This window comes from Neophocaena asiaeorientalis, unplaced genomic scaffold, assembly GCF_003031525.2.
Source record: "Neophocaena asiaeorientalis asiaeorientalis breed wild unplaced genomic scaffold, Neophocaena_asiaeorientalis_V1.1 scaffold123, whole genome shotgun sequence".
NCBI lineage: Eukaryota > Metazoa > Chordata > Mammalia > Artiodactyla > Phocoenidae > Neophocaena > Neophocaena asiaeorientalis.
The window spans coordinates 5588694-5611145 of NW_020173666.1; the positions used below are offsets into that span (position 1 = coordinate 5588694).

General features: G+C 39.5%; 2 protein-coding genes across 4 annotated transcripts in view; one reads left to right on the forward strand and one right to left on the reverse strand.

Annotated features, from left to right (window-relative positions):
• Positions 1 to 1329: 1329 nt before the first annotated feature.
• On the reverse strand, positions 1330 to 14890 carry NUP43 (nucleoporin 43). 2 transcript variants are annotated; one of them, XM_024747870.1, is made up of 9 exons: positions 14812 to 14890; positions 14603 to 14689; positions 14168 to 14290; positions 13439 to 13516; positions 11893 to 12073; positions 10469 to 10604; positions 9301 to 9452; positions 7169 to 7291; positions 1330 to 4230 (listed from the first exon to the last, which is right to left on the reverse strand). In XM_024747870.1, exons 3-9 carry the CDS (start codon positions 14177 to 14179, stop codon positions 4001 to 4003), a joined length of 912 nt encoding a protein of 303 aa, XP_024603638.1. In that variant the 5' UTR covers positions 14180 to 14290; positions 14603 to 14689; positions 14812 to 14890; the 3' UTR covers positions 1330 to 4000. The 2 variants fall into 2 exon arrangements, with proteins under 2 accessions (XP_024603638.1, XP_024603637.1); XM_024747869.1 differs by lacking the exon at positions 14812 to 14890 and having other exon boundaries at positions 14603 to 14758.
• A 2007-nt stretch (positions 14891 to 16897) lies between these two features.
• Positions 16898 to 22452, forward strand: part of PCMT1 (protein-L-isoaspartate (D-aspartate) O-methyltransferase) — a 45183-nt gene continuing 39628 nt past the window's right edge. The window contains exon 1 of one of the 2 annotated variants that reach the window (XM_024747913.1): positions 16898 to 17309. In XM_024747913.1, coding sequence (XP_024603681.1) covers positions 17000 to 17309 — 310 coding nt within the window. In that variant the 5' untranslated portion in view covers positions 16898 to 16999. The remainder of the gene's footprint in view (positions 17310 to 22452) is intronic. The other variant, XM_024747914.1, reaches the window with a different exon arrangement.

Consider the following 22452-nt stretch of genomic DNA (forward strand, 5'->3'; position numbering starts at 1 on the left):
TCATAGTTTGGCTCTCCCCGGGTTACATTATCTGTAAAACGAGAGCACTGCTACTGCTTCAGACCATCTAATTAGTCTGAGCTAGATATCATATTGATACCATAAGTTTAAATGAAGGCTTGATATAAACTATACACTCATGAACTTAGTATGCTTCTTAGACAAGATTCTAAAATGGATAATTAAAAGGATGTTTCCACAGTACTGTGAAATAGAGGTGTTATTCACAAAGGACAAGGAATTTTTCAATTATGCCAAAATTTTGATAGGATAGCAGCTGTAGCACAGGTGTTCTCTCACATAGCCTTATGAACAAGATAAATGTGGCAGAATGTCAATAAGTTAGGTTGGTTTATAAATATTTCAACAACTGTAGCCAAATGCCAATGATTCATATGTCACTGATAATTGGGAGGTGGGCCTAAGTCCATTTAACCTATCTCCTTACCAATGGGATGAGGGTGTAGAGAGCACGCTGGGCAATTCTGAAAACGATCAGCTTCTGCAGAAAAGATTCAAAGGTGATTGTTAGCTCTTTCCTAAAGTGAAAGAAAATTTGTCTTCTTAAACAGGAAGGATGGACCTATAGTAAGAATCACAATCATCGGCATTACCTCAAGAATAGGGAGGTATGGTTTAGGGAGTATCAGGTGTGAAAATTAAGGGTTTAAGTTAAACTAGTCAGCAGTCAACTGAACAAATATCAGAATAGGTAAAATAAGCTGAGACAGCATTACAAAGGAATATTGTACCCAGAACCAGGATGGCAGATTTCTGTCATACTCTCAGCAAGGCAGACACCACTGGAAAAGTATTCATTTTGGAAGTCACACTTTAATGATGGCCTTTATTTTTTAAAGGGAAAACAAAATTGTGAGTTTAGTTCAATTCAGGCTAATTCAGGGCTTACTATGTATCAGATACTGTGTTAAACATTGTTCATACAACACTAAGACATGGGCCCTGTTCTTGAACTTGTGGTCCAGTAGAGGGAGACAGGCTGCTTAGCAAATGGCTGTAAGCACAATATAAGCTCTGCACAATGGGCTTTTGATGCCGAGTACAATTTAGCCCAGATTGTCAGAGGCCAGGGAGAACTTTCTTGAGAAAATGACACCTAAGAGGAGTCCGGAAAGGTATGCAGGATTTAGCCAAGAAGGGCAAGAGAGGTGGGGAAGGGAACCTTGCCCACAAGAAACCATTGAAGGGATTTTAAAAGTTTACCCCAAAGAAGCTACAACACGTAGTTCTGAACATTTGAATATATGATGAAAAGAATTAAATTTGTTTTTTGTGGCTCCTGAGAAGACAAATGGAAGCAAATTTCAGTTCAGTATGTGAAAATTCATTTATTTAGTTGAACCTTATAGTAAAGCACCCCAACAGAATGCAAATTCGATAAAATGGTGTTTGGTTCCATCTCATAGGTTCACATGATCATTTCATTAACCCACAATAATGATTCTTTTTTTATAGGATTGTTTTGGATCCCACTCACACTCTAAAACCCTGCTATAATGCAATATCAATTACAGCTATCCAAACAAGGAGGCTACATTGGGAAATGGGAAACTTTATCATGGTATATTTTCAAGTAGAGGTTGGATGATAATTTGTTGGGGGTGCTGTGGAAGTGTTGATTAAATTTAGTATGGAGATGCCCTCCAAGATATCTTTCACCTCTGAGATCCTACAGCCCTCAAAAGAAATTTTATTTGATAGTTTCATGAATAAAAGCAGTGAGAATTAACAAATTCATAAATTAGGGTTTTATTTATCAATAAGGATAGAGAAGTTTCTTATGTTTCTTATTAAGTCTGGCAGAACTCTTCAATTGGTAGAAAATGTAACACTATTCAAATGTACTTCCTTCTACTTATGGTTACAAATACCCTTAAATCAAATCAAAGCTTCAAACTTCAAACTTGTTTCCATTCCAAGCTAGTATGCTAAGCCTGTATGTCTGGTTCCCCCCCCTACCAATTACTTACTTTAGTGATCAAGGGAAATTGTATACATTGCTGCTGGAAACTGAGAAGGGTGCTAACAACGTACATGTAACCTTCAGACTTTTCAGCAGCAGATAATACGGATCGAAGCAGAGGCACAACAAGTTTGCCATTCACTGTACACGGAAAATGTGCCACCTGGGAGCTAGGGTCTTCCAGTGATGAGATCAACTCTGGGCCATTCAAAGCAAAGATGTTAGCCTGCCGGGTAGAATGGGAGGATGCCTGTACCGGATGAAGAGAGGGACACTGTAGCTTAGGCTGCAGCAAGACATTCATACAAAGGGAAATATAAAGTCAGAGGAAAATTCTTAGCTATATTCTTATTATTGAATTCATGTGTTGACTGCTAGAGAATGTGCATCTACAAATATAACATGTATATTTCATTTTTTTTACAGAAAAACTATATACATTGATGGATAGAAGACAGTGTGAAAAGAATTGTCTCTCTTTGAGATTAAGTACTTACAATTTTCTTTTGACTGTCTTTTCTACAATGAATGACTTTTGTAATAACAGAAAGTTTTAAAAATTAGCCCCAGCAATAAAACTATAAACAGAGTAAGAATTCCTATCAGCAACATTTTCTTTCCTTCTCTGATTCTTTGGAATTCTTTGGAATTCTTTCCTTCTCTGATTGTTTGGAATTCTTTGGAATTCTTTGGAATTCAGTTACTAATTATCTTCAGTCGATTTTTTTTTTTTTTTTTTTTTGGCTGTGCTGTGCAGCATGTGGGATCTTAGTTCCCAGTTCCCTGACCAGGGATCAAACCTGGGCCCCCTGCATTAATCACTGGACCGCGAGGCAAGTCCATTCAGTCAAATATTTTTGAGCCAAATACATATAAAACAGCAGATGCATATATGTATTCCATTTTAAAATGTTAACAAAAAACAAAATCCAAAAAACCCTGAGGTAAGGTGGCATAAAAAAACTGCAAATATTTATTGGGACAGAAAGACAAAACTTCATAGTAATTATTGTTGGAATTGTAAAGTAAATAAACATACACTTCAATTGTGTAATAGGAGTGATTTGTCATTAAGGTCTTAACGGTTCAATAATGCATTTAATCTAACAAACTTTAGAAAGACAATATCATAAAATTGTCTTAAAACACTGCATGTTAGGTCATCATTAACATTAAAGATAAAGATGGCAAAACTCTGTACTCCTACCACATCATCATACTAGTCTCTGCACGTTACCTATCAGATTCGTCTGTAAGTCAGCTCACTTATCAATGTCAAATCCTATTTTATTGCACAATGTCCAATTCAGCCATTTTCAACTACGTTGTAAAACTAAATAAAAGGAAAAATCCTTAGGAAAAATGTACTTGTCTTTTTTTTCTTTTCAAGAGAAATAAAGTTGGGTCTAAGGAGCTGACGGAGTTCTGTTCAAACCCATTCTAGTAAAGGAAACTGTCAAAACATTTTTACCTTTAAAAAAATTTGAACACTACAAAAATTTTGCCATTTTTGTTCTCAATTCTTTCTGAAAAAAGTTTACAAAAATTATTAAGTAAATAAAATGTGGAAGAACTGAAGAAAATACTTGTAGTAAAAAAGAATAAATACTAGCTAAGGCCACCAGGGAGGGGTATACCCCACACACCATTGATAAAAAGGATAGGAACCCATTGGTGGTTTGACATTTTTGAGGCCTGCAACATCAACAATGAAGAGTTGGTTCCATGAGCTGTCCAGAATTGTGCTGAAGGCAGTGCATTTATCAGCACAAGGATCCCTCTGATGTTCTTCCACATGGTCCAATTCTTTTGCCATCAGTCATTAATCAGACTCTAGATACTAACTATTAGAAGAATATTCAACTAACAAAAGCTGAAACTGGGCATCAAAATTAACAATGGTTTATGGATGCTTCCCCTGCAAATTTCACATTTTCCAATAATAAAAATTTGCATAGAGAAGCTGGAATTTGAAAGGCTATAACTGTATGTTTTACATGAAATCTTTTAGTATCTTCATGAAAAAAGTTGTCTAGTAACATAAATTGCTTCTGCATCGGTTCCACAAACAAGACAAGGACCTAAAACATCCAAACTGTTCACAGACAAAGTCCTGTTGGGAAGCAAGCTTGTGATTTCAATACGGTCTTTGGCAGGGTCAGTGATAAGCCAGGAGCTTATAAGAGATTGATGAACATTAGCTTGGTTACTAATGCTATGAGACAAAAAAGTACTATTTCTTCCTCCTGGGAAAAGAAAAGAAAAGGTGAAAACTTCTTTCAAGACTAATTTTATACTAGTAAACATCTGAAATTCTAATACTTAAAAAAGGCAATGATATACATTGTTTTTAATTCTCAAGAATAACTGGCTGATAATTCCATTATAACACATCACCATTTTTGACTAAAGGCTTACTCAGTGATATTAAATACTCAAATTTCCATGGGATAATATGGCAATCAAACTTGAAATCTTCAGCAAAGCACAAGATTCATTTAGACCCTGTCTTCCTGTTTATTCTTTAATGGAAAGTCTCAGAAATGTACCAAAATGCCTAGAAGACAAGTAGAATAAATGTAGATAATATATGGAAATCTAAGTTCTTAGATAATCAAAAAATGAAAATTTCTGGATGTATTTCTACATAAATATTTCTAAAAATATATTTATTTCTATATGTCTAAAAATATAATCAACTTGCTTTAGATCTCCTTTTATTCTTCGCCTTTATTTCAGGTAAATGTTCTTAAAAGTAGAATTTAAGAACACTACCAGATTATAAACTTTTATGTCTGACAGTGCTCTTCATTTAATGCAGGATTAAGTGGGGCAGAAGCAGTATATTTCAGTTTTAGCCTTCATTTGAAATTTTCTTTCCTTTCAACTTTCTGCCAGATCAAATAAAGACAGATTTCATTTACTCAATAAATGGCTGAGTACCTACTATATGCCAGGCGGTGTGCTAAGTGCTGGGAATACAAGGCAAAGTCCCTCATATCTTGAAGCTTAAAGATTAGTGAGTTTAAATCTTGCTGATTCTTAAAGCCCAGCTCAACTTCCTTCTCTAAGAAGCCTTTGAAGATGACTCTAGTTCATGCTTCCCTTTTCCTTCCTGGAACCCTCAGCACTTATACGCACCACTAATAACTTACTACCTTATAACATTTCTTATACGATTTAACTTTGCATGCCCCCTTCTCCATAACTCAATTAAGTATTTCTTAAGGGCAGGTTGTATAGATTATATTTATTTTACCTTTTCACAGTGTCTAATATTGTTCCTTGCGATACTAGGCACAGAATATAGTAAATGGCTCTTTCCAGTCTAACCAAGGTTCTTCAAACAGTAAAATCTCAAATGCAAGATAGTGGGGGTAGGGGAAGAAGAAATAAAAAACCAAGTGCTTAGCTAATCCTTATTATTTATTAGAAACTAATAATATTCTTAGTTTCTCCATACGCGAAGTTATTAGCACAGGCGTGCTGCAAGCTCTACACATGCGACACTTCTCCAGAATTTTTCTGGAGATGTTTTAGATTTTTCCTTCTTAGTTTTTGTTTACCTTTTACTGCTCCTATATTTTATATTACTCTTGAATACTGTGAAAATTAACATTAGAACCACTGTGCTAAGTCTCCTCCCTGGTCTCCCTGCTTCTGCTTTTTCCATCCCTATCCCCAGTCTATTTTCTGCACAGTCACCTAAGTGATTCTTTGGAAACGTAAGACAGATCACCCCACTCCCCTGCTCAAAATTCTCCAGTGGCTTTCTGTCACATTCAGAAGAGAACCTGAAGCCCTCATCCCTGTCTGCAGAGTCCTCCGCAGCTCCTGCCACCTCCGCACACTCCCGGCCTGCTGAACTGCAGCCACACTGGCCTCCTTGCTGTTCTGTCTCAGGCCCTTGGAACTGGCTGTTTCCTCCACCTGGCACGCATTCCTGTGACTCGTACCTCCACTTCCTCAGGTCTCTGCTCAAATGTTCTCCCTGCCAAGTGGCCCCTCCTCCACTAATTCTTCATCCTCCTGTTCTCTTCACTCTTCTTCATAGGCATCAGGGTATTTGGTCCAGATCTCTTCCTTCTTGCTGTCTCCTTTCCTACTTTGCTGTGCTCTACTATGTCTTGCAGGGACAAACTCCTTTTTCCAAGCTCCCTTGCCATCTGCCTTCCAGGCAGACCCTGCCCATGAGAGGCACTACGGTGTGTGACTGGAAGGCAGACGGGGTCGGGTGGGGGAAGGAAAAGGCTCCAGGTTCCTGGCAACGACAACACAGGCTGTAATTCCAGCCCCGGCTGAGGTAGCACCTTTTCTGCTGATCCAGAACCAACTTGGACAGCACTTCCAACTGTACAGCAGAGGTATTAACAACTGTTGATTTCTGGCATTCCTCTTTTTTTGCTATTTGCTCTCCCAGCATCCCTCCCATTCCCTTTTGTTCTTCTAGCCCTTCTAACACACGTGAAACCGATTCCTTCTAAATCCAGGGTAGTTTCTGTTTTTCTGCAGGGACTTTTACTGAGACATTATCTATCTTACTTACTGTCTACTGGAATATTTGCTCTATGAGCCTCGAGGCTTTTCTGCTCACTGTCATGGGCTCTAACACCTAGAAGAGTGCCTAGCACGTGGTAGGCACTTGATAAATATTTGCTGAATGAATGAACAAATAAACTTTGGAACCACAGACAAACTTAAAAACAAGAAGGTTAGAAAATGCAAAAAAACAGAAAAAAAAACCTCTTGATTTTAAGTGTATAGTTTCTGGCTGACCTTTACTTACCTCTGTCTTTAATCAGGAGACAGGGCCTTTTAGTCTGAGGAGAAACCAGTACCTTAATACATAAAAGATCAACTTTGGTCTTGCCATACACCCTTGACAATGTAGTATAAGAGAGCTGTCAATGCCTATCCTATGGCATGAGGGCCCACAACAATGTACTCACAAACAAGACCCCTGGCTGTCCGAAGTTAGCCAGCTAACAGCATTTCTAGTCATCAGCAGTACAGTGGTCAGTAGCTGACAGTCAGATTTCAAGCCCTGTGATACTAGAATTTACCCTGAAGCCAGAGAATGGAAACATTTTGTCATTCCTTAATGTTAAAAATATGAGAATTACGAATTTGGTATTTAAAAATATAATAAAATTACACACAAGAACCTTCATTAAAATTTTTTACCTTGGTGAAAGAGTGATGATTTCTCAGGTACATCTGTGGAGGCATCCCAATGCCAGAGAGATCCATCTTCAGAACAAGTAAATAGATGATCTGGGTTGGATGGGTGAAAGTGAACTTCCCACACTAAAAGATAACAACCAAGAAGCTTATTCTTGTGTAGATTAGTTGATCTACACAAGATCTGTCTCTAGGCATCACCTTCCATTAACCTCCATCACACACCTTCAAACTCCAAGCCTGTGATAAAAATCAAAGGCTTCAGGATCAAAGAAAAGACATAACTCTCCAAATGGCTAAAACATGTAGATAAGATAAAGAAGTCAAGTAAATCTACTTGTGTATTGGGCCAGCAAATGAATGAAAATAAATGCTAGTCATTTGACCTATTACAATTTTTTTATGGAAAAGTATGACAATGGAATAATTCTGAAAAGATTTTTTGAAAATTGTTAAGTTCTCTTATTTTCAATTCCTGTGTCATTAACACATGAAGGTTATATTATTGGAAAGAGAGAGAAGACCATAAAAGTAGAATACAAATGAATTTCTAAGAGACATAGTCCAATTTTGGCTCATGCCAAGACTCTGGATTCTTCTGGCCTGTATCACAGAAATAGCAACTAGCTCCCAGCAAACCAAAACCTGGAAATGCTCCAAAAATCTGGATCCGGTTTCAAATGAAAGACTTAAGAAGCCAGCTTGGGACTGGGGACTCCTCAAGCTCTAAACTTTAAGGGAACTTTGTGTGCCAATAGGTATCTGGGAGCCAAGGACTGCCCAGGACGTCTTAGGAAGACAGCTGCAGCATGAAGGTAAAACAGTCTGTGAACAAGGGTTTCGTGATTCTGGGTTAGGTAACCATAGAGAGGCAGCATAGAAAGTGCTCAGAGTGTAGCATAAAAAGTGCAAGGCACATGTCTGCAAGCTGGCATTTTCATTCTGACAGTTACCACAATTAAACATGCCGGAAAACAAAAAGGTCACCTTCCTCCGGAAAGGAATGTGTGCTGGTGAGTCCCTGTGTAAAGTACATTCGTACTGTTTCATTAAAACAAAGTAAAACAAAACAGCCTATACAGCCATTAGCAGACTGCCCAAATCTAGATTCTTATGTATTTATATACTTTCAAATTAGAAAACAAACGTCTATAAAACATCTTATTTCTAGCCAAGAGTCAAGATGAATTCAAAATACACTACAAGCCACTACACTTGTGTGTTTTGTTGAACAGTACAGGCTGGCGTTTAAAAATGGGCTGGTGAGAAGATATCTGAAAGTTTGTAATTCTAACTACCACTAGGTTAGCAACAACAGGCTCTAAGGGCACACCTATTCCTTTTTATTCTTTTTACCTGGACATAGCCATACCTGGAAGAGGGAAAAAGTTTCTATTTGCTTCTTAAATATAATCTTAAAAATTATTTATCTTTCCGAAGTATTAATAATGTGAAACAAACTTAGAAGTTGCAATACTGGTATAAGGTTTGCTCTTCTATAGTTTTATTGAAGCATTAATACCAACTTCTCTTAAGTCAGAATTTAAAACTATAATCCACCCTGACGTGGTGATAAAATGAAAAATTTCTGTTCAGCCAAAAAATCTCCACCAAAATCAAATGACAAACATTAAAAACAAGGCAAGAGCCTATATCTTTTGTTCTTGTTAAAAGAAAAAAAGAAAAAGGTACAGTAATAAATTGAAGAACACACAGATTAGCAAATATAAAAAATAACAGCCTGCATTTGCATGGGAAAAGTGCATTCTCACATACTGGTGTGGCAATATAAACTCGTATTATTTTTATGTAGAACAATTTGACAACATGAATCACAGCTTTAAAATTATGCAAACTTTTGGACTCATCAATTCTATTTCTAAAAAACAATCCTAAGAAAAGAAGCACATAAAGATGAATATGTAAGGATAATCACTACGGTTTTGTGTATAATAATCAAACATGTTAAAGAACGTAAATTTCAAATAAAAAGGGATTAGTTAATTATTATAAATTTATACAATTCAGTCAAAAACTCTGCTGTAGAATGATCCATAGGTATCATTATGGAAAGCTGCTTATAATACATTGTATAGCTCACACACCAAAAACTTATGTATCACCACAATACTTACTTTCAGCTTCATGAGCCTTCAGTAGAGACACGGGCATTGTACCTTGTCTAACATCCCAAATACTTAACATTCCATCCTGACCACCGGTAGCTACAACATGCTGCTGGTTGGGATGTCTATCAACACAGTGGAGTGGCACTCGGTCACCAGTCCTTTAATGGGAGATAAAATGACTTCACAAAGTTGTAAAGTATAATTTATCTTTGAATAACCTATGAAACCTGTTTCTTTCCAGTAACGAAACGATAATTTTGTGGCTGGAGCTACTGGCTAAACTTAAATCATGTCAAAAAACTGACTACGTTAAATATATCTCTAAATATTAAAATTTTTGAGGGGGAATTAAAGGCCAGAGTTATTCATTCTCTCTTCAATTTGTACACATAAGGAACAAGATAATTTGATGGTAAGATATGCAAAACATTTCCATTTCTTGGCTTTTTAAAAACATATATCAACTAAACAGCGTATTCCTTACTTCTACTCTACCTTATTTAATGCTTAGTTTATATAACTTTTTTTCCAGCTTGACACATGCTATTTTCTAATTAGAGAAGATTGCACATATAGAAAGGGGATTTCTGCTCAAAAAAGTATCTTGGATTGTATTTTTCTCCCAGTCACATCTAGAGTGTATTATTAGTAGAACAGAATATTCTATTAATATATTAATAGAATATTCCCACTATTAATAGAATCATTTGATGAGCAAAAAGAAGTTCCCCATTAAATAACATAAGCTTCAAAGAGATTAATATAAACTTCTGAATCAATACAACAAATATTTACCAAACGCCAAGCCCATCCAACTATACAGCTGACCCTTGAACAACAGGGATCCACTTACATATGAATACTTTTCCACAGTAAATATACAGTGCCACATGATCTGAGGCTGGTTGAATCTGCAGATGTGGAACCTCTGAAACAGAGGATTCCACGTATATTGAGGGCTGACTATAAGTTATACAGGGATTTTCGAGTGTATAGAGGGTCAGTGACTCTAACCCCCTACATTGTTCAAGGGTCAACTGTATTTGCTTTATCAGATTTAGTCAGAGATTATTCTCTTAGCATGCAATTAAAATACAATATGGTTTAAAGTCAGTTGCTATAAACAGTCAAACAAATTTGCTTCACACTACTGAAATTACAAATCAAAACTTACAGTGATAATATCTGAGAGGGCTCATTTCCTTGTTGTCTAAAATCCCATATTTTTAACTGTCCAATTGAATTTACTGTAAGAATCTCAGGAGTTCGAAGGAAGGTTACAGCATGGAGTGTACTGCTATCTGCATTGTCTACAAATGAAGAAAACAGCATTGTGTGTTAACAGGCCCCCCTTTTCCATGAAAATTTTAAATTGCATTCCCTCCACTGATTGAAATATTACAAATGAAATTTTAAATAAGTCACAGTTTAATTTCTATAGAAAAATGCAATAATATACACGTTAAAATGGACTCTCGTTTAATAGAAAAATTATATCACTCACAGGACATCTGAACTGTTTTCCAAATGGAGGGCTAAGTTTTCACTTATTTCTCTATTTCCACTTTAGGTTGTTACCCTCCATTTCTGAGACAGCTGTTCAGGTTCCTTTATATCCAACTTTACTTCCCTCTACTGCTTAACACAGAACCTCCATTCTATTGAGCCAAACACCCTTGCTTCCCACAGAGCTCATTCTGACCTATATTATTCCGCTGACTTATCTCAAATCTATACATCTTTATCCTCATCTCTTCTCCTCCATGAAGTCCTTCCTGATTGCTTTAACTGTCCTTTTCCTTTTCATAGTGTGTTTAAACTTATACCACTTAATTTACTATACACTTAAATTGTTTTGTGACCCTCCTCCAAACTGCCACTAGGCAGTGGTCCCTAAAAGCTAAACAAATAGTGTTCCTCAGAACTAAAAATCATAACAACACAAAAAACTGATTCATGGGCTCAATCCAGATGTTCTGATTTAGGGAGTCTAAGGTGATGGCCTGTTAAAAATCTCCTCAGGCAAGTCTGTGCAAAGTATGGTTGAGAACTACTACACTGGAATAATCCTTCTAAAGCATGACACGGGGTACATCACCCCTTTGCTCAAAAACTTTCAATGGCTCCGTAGTTGCCCACCTAACAAAACGTAACCTCTACAGCTGTGCATTAGATTCTTCACAACCTGACCACAATTTACCTTTCTTGTTTCATTTCTTACTTCTCCTATACAAATATCTAAAGTCAGGTCAAACTACACTTTCTGTCATTCTCTGAATGGTCTTACCTTGCCTCCATGCTGTTCCCTTTATCTGGTGTGCCACCTTTTAGTATTATTTATGGTTTGGAACCTAGATTAAATGGATTGCCACCTGCCCCTCAATTCTTTATCTGTTAATCCCCTCTGGCTCTCCTCTCCACAAATTTCTTTTTCTTCTAGTCACTCCTTCATACAGGCCTTATCAACATACTGTCTTGATAAAGGGATCCTGCTTTGTATATTTTTAAATCCCTCACACACCTAGCATTGCATTTACTTAGCACATGGTAGCTGCTCAATTACTATGCAATAGACCAAAGAAATAGGATTTTTCTTACCTATAGTTCTTATAGCTTCCTTGTGATCAGCTCTGAAGAGATTTATTCGACCATCTTCTCCAACTGTGACAATTTCTGGGTTGCTGCACACAACACCTGTGCATGGCGCACTGCTACAGGAAGGACTGCCTGGACCCGTGTGGTAATGAGCTGTTGTCCACTGCTGGCTGACTGACAGAGTCTACGTGTCACAAATGAGGCTATGATTAATCAAAGCAAAGCTCCAAAAAACTAGAGCTTTCCCCAACTAAAACTGTGTCTCACACCTTTCTAGAAACATAGTAACTCTCTTCCCTTTGTATTTCCAAGCATTAAGGTCTAGAAACTACTTCCATTAAAGCTCTGTATATACTGGATTAGATTCAAAAGAAACGCTTTTTAATAACATCCCAAACTTATCTCAAACTAAAGAAATGGTTTTTAGGTATCAGGTAATTATGTGTTCAAAGGCAGCTCTAAATTCTTAAGGGGGCTGGCCTACATTTAAGAGAAAATCTCTGTAGTGCTTTCCAAATGACTCCATTAAGAAAAATAGTTAAGACTTCCCTGGTGGCACAGTGGTTAAGAATCCACCTGCCAATGCAGAGGACACGGGTTCGAGCCCTGGTCTGGGAAGATCCCACATGCCGCGGAGCTACTAAGCCCGTGCGCCACAACTACTGAGCCTGCACTCTAGAGCCTGAGAGCCACAACTACTGAACCCGTGTGCTGCAGCTACTGAAGCCTGTGCACCTAGAGCCCGTGCTCTGCAACAAGAGAAGCCACCGCAATGAGAAGCCTGCACACCACAACGAAAGAGTAGCCCCCGCTCGCCGCAACTAGAGAAAGCACGCGCGCAGCAACAAAAGACCCAACGCAGCCAAAAAAAGAAATAAATAAAAAATAAAAGCATTGCTGAAATAAACAGTAAAAAAAAAAAAGAAAAATATTTAACTAGACCTGGCTCTTGTATTTACTAGGCATGCCTATTAGTAAGATGACCTTGATTAATCCCCAAATCTAAGTAAGCATTCTCTTCTAGCAACTTAAAACTTTTACTTCAAGTGGGCCTATTTTAAAGGACTGCCCTTACCACTATGCTCTGAAGATCAGCAGGCAGGCTTTGGCACACACAAGAAAGGCATTGTAAAAAATGTCAAGCCTTCATATAGTATATCCTCTCTTTCAATTGAAACCTAGGTTCTATCTGAAGCAAGGTAGCTGTTCCTGTTCTCTCTCATGATGCTTGAGCTAGAAAGTGTTCTTTCTTTCTTCAAAAGACCAGACTAGGATCTTAAAAGAGAATTACAGGAAAAGTACTTGCCAGAATACCATATTGTTAAATCTAACCTAAGAGAACATAAGAGATACCCAATTTGAATGAAGGATCACACAAACATGGTTCTAGAATTAATCTACTAAAAGATGGGTAATACAATGATTTTTCCCCTCCATGTTTTAAGACTATAAAACTTTATTATTTGTGTCATTATTAAGTACAGTTTTCTTTAAACCTTCCTAAAAAAAATTAAAACGCAAATTGAGATTTCAAACAAAAGTTCTTTACCTGGTTATTTGGATGGTGAAGGAAAACTGTTACACATCCTGTTGATGAAGCAGCTACAATTCTTTCCTGGTCAAAAAACTAAGAAAATTCTTGCTTGTTATAGATTCATAAATATTAGCAGGGAGGAAGCCATTTTTTGGACTCAATTAGTAGTATGACAATTTTAAAATGCAAAGAGGCTATAAATGCTAAGCAAATAAAATGTGAGAGTCAAAATTCCATTCCCACCACTTACTACCAGCTTTGAGACCCTGGCCAAGTTAAGTTCTCTAAGCCTTGGTAAACTTGCAAAACAGAGAACTAATCCCTGCTAGGCTGTTATGAGAACTCAAAAAGCAAAAACATGTAAAGTGCCTTGCACAGTATTTGTCACATAGTACATGCTCCAAAGATCTTAGTCTCAGTGTTCTCATTAAGACAGAGATAACAGTATTTGATTCAACAAGCATGCGATGAGAATGAAATTAACTTATGTAAACGGTGCTTGGCAGATAGTAGATGGTCAATTGGGCAAACAAACAAGCTAGGATTAATTCCACATCCCCTTCCCCAGTCCTTTTTCTGCCATTAAGCAGCTATATGATGTTAGCAAATCATAACCTATAGGGAACTCAGTTTCTTGTAAACCTGGGGTGAGACTAGACAAACTTTAAGGTCCTTTACATCTCTAAGTGTAAAGATCACTCTCAGTTTTTTAAAAGTTAGCTTTTGGATATTACACAGACTTACTTGTAAATCCATTACATCACCATGGTGTCTGATATCACACAATAACTGATGGTCTCCTTCAAATCCTCCATCAGAGTCCAAGTTCCCAAAATCTCCAATAGACCACAGTGAAACATAATTTTCCTGTAAAGCAGAAAATTTTATCTTGAGATGAAATATATGTCAAACTCTCCGAAATTAAAATTTGCACTGCCTTCAATCAACCTTGCTTTAAAAGCATCCCAAGCAAATGGAATGATAATCATTAAAAAAGAAGAGATACGGGGCCATCAATGGCTCTGAGGTACAAGGCAACCGAGCCTGAGACGTGCATTTGGGGGACAGATAAGGGCGAGAGGAGCCAGAAGACGAGAGAGTTCGCGCGCCGGCGGCCGGGGGCTCGGTTCCAGGAGGGAAGGAGGAGGAAGGGGCTTCCCGGGCCGGGAGCGGGGGTACCTCATTGTCCCAAGAGCCCGTGGCGAAAGTCTCCACGGTCTGCAGGCTCCCCGGAGGTACCGGTCGCCAGCGGGTCTTGCTGATTTTCTGTGACACAAACTTAGCATAAATTTCCTCCATGCCGAAAGCAACCAGGCCAGGGACAGCCAGAAGCACAGAGCGCGCCACTCAGTCCCGCCCCTTCCCGCTGAGCCCTGATTGGAACGGACCGTACGAGGGACGGTGGCTGCAGAGAGCCAATTCTCCTCTGTAGGCAGTGCGGGAACGAACCACCAACTCTCAAGTGGGTGCCCGACCCGGGAGGCTCTGAACCCAGGCAAGGGTGTTTCCCGTTCTTGTGCTGTAGGACCTGCTCCTAATCTGCAAACGATATAGAAACACCGAGACAATACATTTGTGCAATAACTTTGCAATGTAAGACAAATTTAAGAGCAAAACCAAAACAAAATCAATGCAAGAGAAACGACCTAGTAGCCACACCTAAACATTGTCTTGCATTTCACCGCGCATAGAAAATATTCAAAATTCTTAAATTCTCCTGGAAGTACGTCCGTCAACGTACCAATTTGTTATTCAAAACCTCTCCCTCCCCGTCCCCCAAACAAATCCTTTTCTTCAACGTTGTTAATACACACTGTCAGAAACTGGGGTTGCAATTCTGAGGACCCCAGTTCTAATTTGGACTCCCATTGCCTCTGTGACCATCCTCAATTCATTTATGTATATAATTAAGAATGATTTTTAATTGTAACGTCGACAGCTCAGGAATCAGAGCCTTAGGTTCCTTCGTGCTTTTGATTAGACCTATGATACACCCTCCCCCGCTTTTAAAAAAATTCCTCTCAGAATCCTGCCCATCCTTCAAGCACCCGTTCTTTCCTCTATCTTTTCCTATTTCTCCAGCCCATGATGATCTAAATAAACATGTCCCTTAATATCTAGACCACTAATAGCACTTATATTTTGCCCCCTGTTGCTAATTTTCTTTTGATGCAAATCTCCCCAATTTGAATATAAATCTTATTACATACAAGAGGTATGACTTATTCATCTTAAAAAAAAAAACTCCTTTATACTATATTCATAACTGTGTTGGTTGTTTCTTTAAAAGGGGCCATGATTTTGTTTCTAACTGATATTGGCAGTCCTATTTCCTAGCCACAGCTTATGGAAGCACCTCATGGAAATGCAGTCCATCTAGGTCAGCTTTAGAGAGTTTTCAGGTTCTTATTGAAAACTGACTGGTGTCGTTTTGTTTTGTTTTTAACTGGAAGACTATTAGGGAACAGCAGAGAGATGAAATAGAAAATTATTAGTCCCAAACTGACAATTTTATTCCCAATATTGAAGTAAAGAATACTGTTTCATTTATTATCGCAGAACACAGGGAAATAGTTAATATATAAGTATATTTAGGATTGGAAGTAGACTAGATACCACATTTGCTAAGGTCTGGTTAGAATACGAAAATTGTTGCTGACGCAGTAGCATCGATGTTTTGACATAGCTTTGTTTCCTTCCTTAAAAGTGTATTGGACTAAATGTGACTGGATTCTTCCAGTCTCAGTTCTGATCAGGAGTCAGCAAGTTGGATGCTACAGGCAATGTTCCTTGTCAGCTTCTCACTCAATGTCTTGCACAGCTGATAGCAACAAACCTGGTGTCCAGTCTAACGGTGGAATTTGTGAGGCTTAAATAGCTGAAAACGCACGCTTGTGTTGGGCGAATAACACATTCGCCATAGGATACTGTAGTATTTTTAACCAAGTGCGTTGTCCTAAGGAGCAAAGGATTCCCCACGCTCCACCCCGCCACCCCAGGTCTCGGTATTCTTCCACTCTCTGAATTTGTGCTTTAGAGTTGAGAACAAATCACGGTCCCAAAGTCTCTGCTAACGAAACACTAACGTACTTGTCACAAGCCAGAGGCTGGAGTACTCGGGTTAGAGAAGACCTTTGCCCTCCAGTTCTATTAAGATTATCGAGGCTCCACCATAGGGACCTGTCTCCAACCGACCTAAATATTAGTCATTCATTGGGTTGGGTGAGGCAGGACGAAGGAAGCCCACCGTCTAACAATCTGGACAGATATAGGAGCAGACCCGCCGCTCTCAACAGCTGATCTAGCTGAGACTGCGAAGCCACCGGCAGCAGCGGAACGAGGCCCGCCCTGCCATCCCGCCACCGCGCTCAGTGACCAGAGCCGCAGTGAGGCTCACCACCGATCGCGCCAGGGCCCACCCCGCCTGACCACAGGACAAACTCAGCAAGGAGGCGTTGCGCAGCCCGAGGCCTCAGAAAGGCCACTCAGAGGTGGCGGTGTTGGTGGCGCTGACTCAGCGGGACCAACCCGCCACTCCCGGGCGGCCGCAGCGACCCCTCACGCGGGCGGCAGCGCATGAGGCCACCCCCGCCTCCTGCCCCACCCGGCCGCACCCGAGTCCGCGCGGCGTCACTAAGCGCATGCGTGCCGCGGGGGATGCCGGGAGCGCGCAGTGGCGGCAGCGGCGGCGACGACAGTAGCAGCGGCGGCTACAGCGGGGACGCAAGCGGGGCGGTGACCGTGTGGGAGGTGGTCTCACTCTTGGGGAAGCTGCTGGGCACTGTCGCCGCGCTGAAGGTGGTTCTGTACCTGCTCCGGGTGTGCTTAGCGATGGCCTGGAAATCCGGCGGCGCCAGCCACTCGGAGCTAATCCACAACCTCCGCAGTAAGTGCCACCCCCGCCCGGTGTGGGGCAACTGGGGAAGGCCAGGCCTGAATCGGATCCCCTGGGCCGTCCGGAACGTTCCGTATACCCCTGTGCCTGCTGGAGGGCTTCGGCGCACGGTTGCACCAGCGGTCCCGAACGGCAAGCTCTGGCGATTGCCTCCCCCGGGACCTGTCACTCATCGGCGACGTGCACAGGAACCAGAGAGAAAGAGCCAGGGGCCGCTGCTAGTGGGGCAGGGGCAGGCGTCTCCCCGCGGGCCTGGGGAAGGGGGCGCGGCACAGGTGGTGGGGCTGTCACTCGAGTCCGCCACCTCCCTGTCCGGGTCCGGCGGGCGAGGGGCGTGCCTTGGGGAGTGGGCTGTTGGCCAGGGCTCGTAGAGACTGGGCTGGAACTAAGGGGACCCCGCCCTCGACCCCCGCGTCTTCTCACTTCCTCCTCTGTCATATCAGTCGACCTAGCTGCAAGCTTTCTCCCCGGTTCTGCCTCCCCCGCCCTTCGTTTTTTCCTCTGGCGGGAGATGCCACCGTCTGATACTGGCGAGGGGAGGGAGAGGGAGATGAAAGTAATGTCATTGCGGATGCTGGGAGAAATTTCTGGGGCGGCTGTCCAGTGGAAAGCTTCGTGGGGGGCGGAGGAAGAGATAACTAGGAGATGCTCTTCCGGAGGGACAGCGTATTTCAGGAGCCTTTAGAGGTCCTGGGATCCAGCAAACGATTGTGTATGTGGAATGTTCAAACTTTTTTCAGGGCTACCATATGCTTTAAAAGCCTTGTATGGAAGTTTCTTTACACCATTATCTTTAGTAATTGTATTCCTTCCTCTGATGATGATTTTAGGGTGGGACCAGTGCTGTGTCACTTTCTTATTTTAATCGAAATGTAGTGTCGCCTTCTGGTCGGGATACCAGGAAGGACCGCAGTCCATCATACTCTCACTCTGGTCAGAATTTATAGCACTCTTCTTTGCACTGACTTTGCAAATAATCACAATCCTGCCACGTGGTATTTTTAATTGTTATGGATTATTTAGCTTTTCATGTGTTTGTCATGTTTCTTAATTCGATTTGTAACCTCCTTGATGGCTGGGGCTTTTTTTTTTTTTTTTTTTAGTATCTTTGAATCCTCTCAAACAATTTAATTTAATAATCATTCCTTTTTTCATAAATGCCAATTAAATATATATTATATGTTTGGATCTATACTAGGAATACCAAGATTAGTGAGAGAAATAAATAGTATTGGCTGGCACATGGTTAGTATTAATACTTAATATTAGTCATTTGACTTTTTTTTAACCAGTATTTAAAACTTGTTTCCTTAGCGTTTAGTAATGAATGTTTAGGTTTTAAAAATCCTGTCAAGCATTGCCAGTATTCACTTTATGGAAGGATATTTGATTGGAAGTGTAAATTTATGTGCTGAGACAATATTAAGTGTGATTTAGGTTCCCATGGATTGAACAGAAGCTCAATATGTTGTAAATATTTTAATAAAATTTCTTCAAATGATCTAGTGCCTGCTAGTACAGCATACACACCTGAAACATTCTGTACTTGAATTGTGATTAAGTAATTTTCCACCAGTAGGTTATCGCAGTAGACACTTGGCTGTGGCAGAAATTGTAATCAATCAGGCTCTTAAAGTCTCTCCTTTCTGGGCCAAATTTGTAGTCAGCCAAAACTAGATCTTTTCCCAGTGGTTTTATAGTTACTTTAATGTATTGCATTACTATTCTTAGCTGAAATTTCTAAGGATGTTTTCCTATTAGAAAATTTAATGAGAAATATTTAACATACATGGATGTTGATATTGTGGATATTTCGTTTTATGCTAGAGCTATGATTGGTAAGAGGAAATAAGAGTGCTCAAATTGTTTAGCCTCTTTTGTAACACTTGTGCAACTTTAGTTTCAACTTCTTGCTGAATTGATTCTAGCCAATAGATTCCTTTTTTTTTTTTTTTTTTTTGGTACGCGGGCCTCTCATTGTTGTGGCCTCTCCTGTTGCGGAGCACAGGCTCCGGACGCGCAGGCTCAGCGACCATGGCTCACGGGCCCAGCCGCTCCGCAGCATGTGGGATCTTCCCGGACTGGGGCACGAACCCGTGTGCCCTGCATCGGCAGGCGGACTCTCAACCACTGCGCCACCAGGGAAGCCCCAGATTTCATTTTTATTTATTAGTTTGTTACAACAGTAATATTTGCTCAAGGGAGAATTTCAGTTGGCACAAATTGAAAATTTCTCACTCTTTACTGGTTATTCCACCCTTGTGTATTCTTCCTAAGACTTCTAACTAAATCTTTAGAAAAAGATTAAAATGTGATTATGCTGATATTGAAGTGAAAAGGGGTCTGCAAATTGGAAGAGGAAGCAAATTACAGTTTTAATTTTTTTTTTAACGAAACAAAGTTCACGATTGGTTTCATTTTAATATTATTATAATTATTTATTGAAAATACCTACTGAGGCTTTTCTTTTATAAGGCGTAATAGAAATGATTGTTTATGATTTCATACTTGATATATCATTTACAGAATACTTTAGACTCTAATGGTACATCTCATAATGTCTCATAGCTTATGTTGTGATGATAAATGCTCTTAAGTGACTGAGAACAGTGGTCTAAAACTTGAGCATGCTTCAAAATCTCCAGGATCATCTGGAGAGCTTGTTAAAACAAATTAAGACAGATTGCTGGGGCTGTTGATAATTTGTATTTCTAACAAGTTCCTAAGTAATATGCTCCTGCTGGTCTGGGGACCACACTTGAGAATCACTGACATAGAGAACTGAAAATTACAAGATTAAACCCTGCCAGTGTTGTAGTTGAATCAGTTTTATGCTTTAAAATAAAATTTTAGGAAAAAGTCTGTAGCAATCCTGCCCAACAGAGCTGCTTGTAATGTCTGTATCTGTGCTGTTCAGTACCATAGCCGCTAGCTACATGAGGCATTGAGCATTTGAAATGTGGTTAGCACAGCTGAGGAACTGGATTTTTGTGTTATTTAAATTAACTTTAACTACTAGCCACATGTTGGACATTACAGGTCTTTAGAAATGAAAAGTATTATTTTATAATTATAGGCTGATAAGGTACTCATGAAACAAATTAACTTAATTCAAAACAACTGTGAGCCTACTTATTCCAGGGAATGGGAAAATTCAAGTAATGTTTATATTAGAGTTTATTTTCTACTTTTGTTGGGATAATTTCACGCCATGGTAAAAGGAAAAGAAGGGGGCAGGACCGGATGAGCTTGAGAGAGGTGGTCTCCTAGAGCAGGGATGTCCAAGCCAGAGTGTTTGTGGAAGGTTAACTCTTAACAGACTTCAAATGCTGTACTGGCCACTTAAAACAAAGCTAACAATTGTTCTTTTACCTATTTTATTTTTGTAAAAAAAATTCAGTCTACTACCCTAATCCATCAGTTATTTCTACTTATATTTCCCTTGCATCCTTGATTGTGTCATTTTGCATGTCTAATGTATATAGAATTTGTCAAATCAGTCAACTGATATTTGACTATCTTCTATATGCAAGACACTGGGGATACAGCAATGAGAAACAAACATCTATTCTCTCTTGTAGCTTACTTCTTGTGGGAGCAGACAAATAAAATATATGTTCACATGATAAGTGGCAAAGTAAGGAAGGAGGATAGGGCGTATGGTGTAGTAGGTTTGCAGTTGTAGGCAAGAAGGCCTCACTAAGGTGTCATTTGAGTAAAGATTTGGTGACAGGGAAGAAATTCAAGCCATGCAGGTAGAGCTGGGGAACAGGTATTCTAGACAGAGAAAATAGAACGTGCTAGATTTGGATTTGTGGTGTAGGAGAAAGACTGCAGTCGAGGATATGACACTAAGGTTTTAGACCTGGGCAATGGGAATGATTTGCCATTTTCTGAGTTGGAAACAAGTGAGTGAGCAGCAGGGATTTTGGGGGTGGGGTGGGGGGATGCAAGGAAGTGTGGGAGAGCAGGGGTTTATTTGGGGAGATGTTTGGTTTGAGTTCCTTATAAGACATTAAAGTGGAGACCTTCTTCAGTAGGCACTTAAATTTGTAAGCATTATGATAATTTATAGTTTTTGTATCCTTATTTATCTCTGCAAATAAATGGAAATTATTCTTATTCTATTTAGAGTGTCAGTTCTTATCAACTAGTAGCATAAACAGTGGAAAAGAGAATATTCTATTAGTTTTGTCATGTGCATTCATGGGCCAAAGATAGCCAGGTAATAAAATACTAAGTGACTTTTTTTCAGAAATTTGGGCTCATTTAGAATCCAGAAAATACTTCCTCATTTTAACTTACATCAAGTCAGTCTTATGGGTATATACGAGTAAGTAAACTTACAGTGCATTGAATAAGATTTAATAGGTAAGATTTTGAGGGAGAATTTTAATATCAATGTGTCTACTTAAATTTAACTAAAATTAAAAATTCAGTTCCTCAGTCATACCAACCACATTTCAAGAGCTCAGTAGGCACACGAGGCTAGTGGCTGACCTGCTGGACAGTGCAGATGTAGAACATTTCCATTATCATAAGAAGTTCTATTGGGCAGCACTAAATCTACATAATAGGTTGTATTACATTCTATTCAATGTGATCTTAGTTCCATTGTGCTGTTCCACATATTTTTATTAGTGTTGCATTTAGTTCTGGCCAACATGCTTTAAGCGTAACAGTGAAAAACTGAAGATTATCAGACAAGAGTGCTCAAGAGGACAAGAGCATCAGCATTTTATATGATGATTTGATGAGATGGAGGTTGTTTGATTCAGCAATGAGAAAGTTACAGAGAGCAGTAGTGTTTAAATATTTGAGGGAAATCATGTAGTAGAGGGTAAAACCAGGACAAATGGGAGGCACATTTTGGCTCATTATAAGGAAGTATTCACAAAGCTATCCTAACAGTCAAAGATTTGGCTTTGAAAAGTAGTGTTTTCTGTCACTGGATATGTTGAAGCAAAGAATGGTTGACCATTTCACTGTAAGGGATATTGTGGAAGAGATTTGTCATCTGCTTTCACTGTATACTAGACCTCTCAGGACCCTTCCAAATCCAAGATTCTGTCAATTTAATCACATCATGGTTTGCATGAAATCACCTGTGGGATATGTATGTTGGGGGTGGGTG

What these genes read in the sequence shown, in the direction of transcription:
- NUP43 (XM_024747869.1), bottom strand. Translation starts at nt 14,722, where the DNA reads ATGGAGGAAATTTATGCTAAGTTTGTGTCACAGAAAATCAGCAAGACC. An exon ending in GTGATGTAATGGATTTACAA is followed by an intron (nt 13,517 to 14,167) that starts GTAAGTCTGTGT and finishes GAATTTTCTTAG; the next exon opens with TTTTTTGACCAGGAAAGAAT. An exon ending in CCCTCTCAGATATTATCACT is followed by an intron (nt 9,453 to 10,468) that starts GTAAGTTTTGAT and finishes CTCCCATTAAAG; the next exon opens with GACTGGTGACCGAGTGCCAC.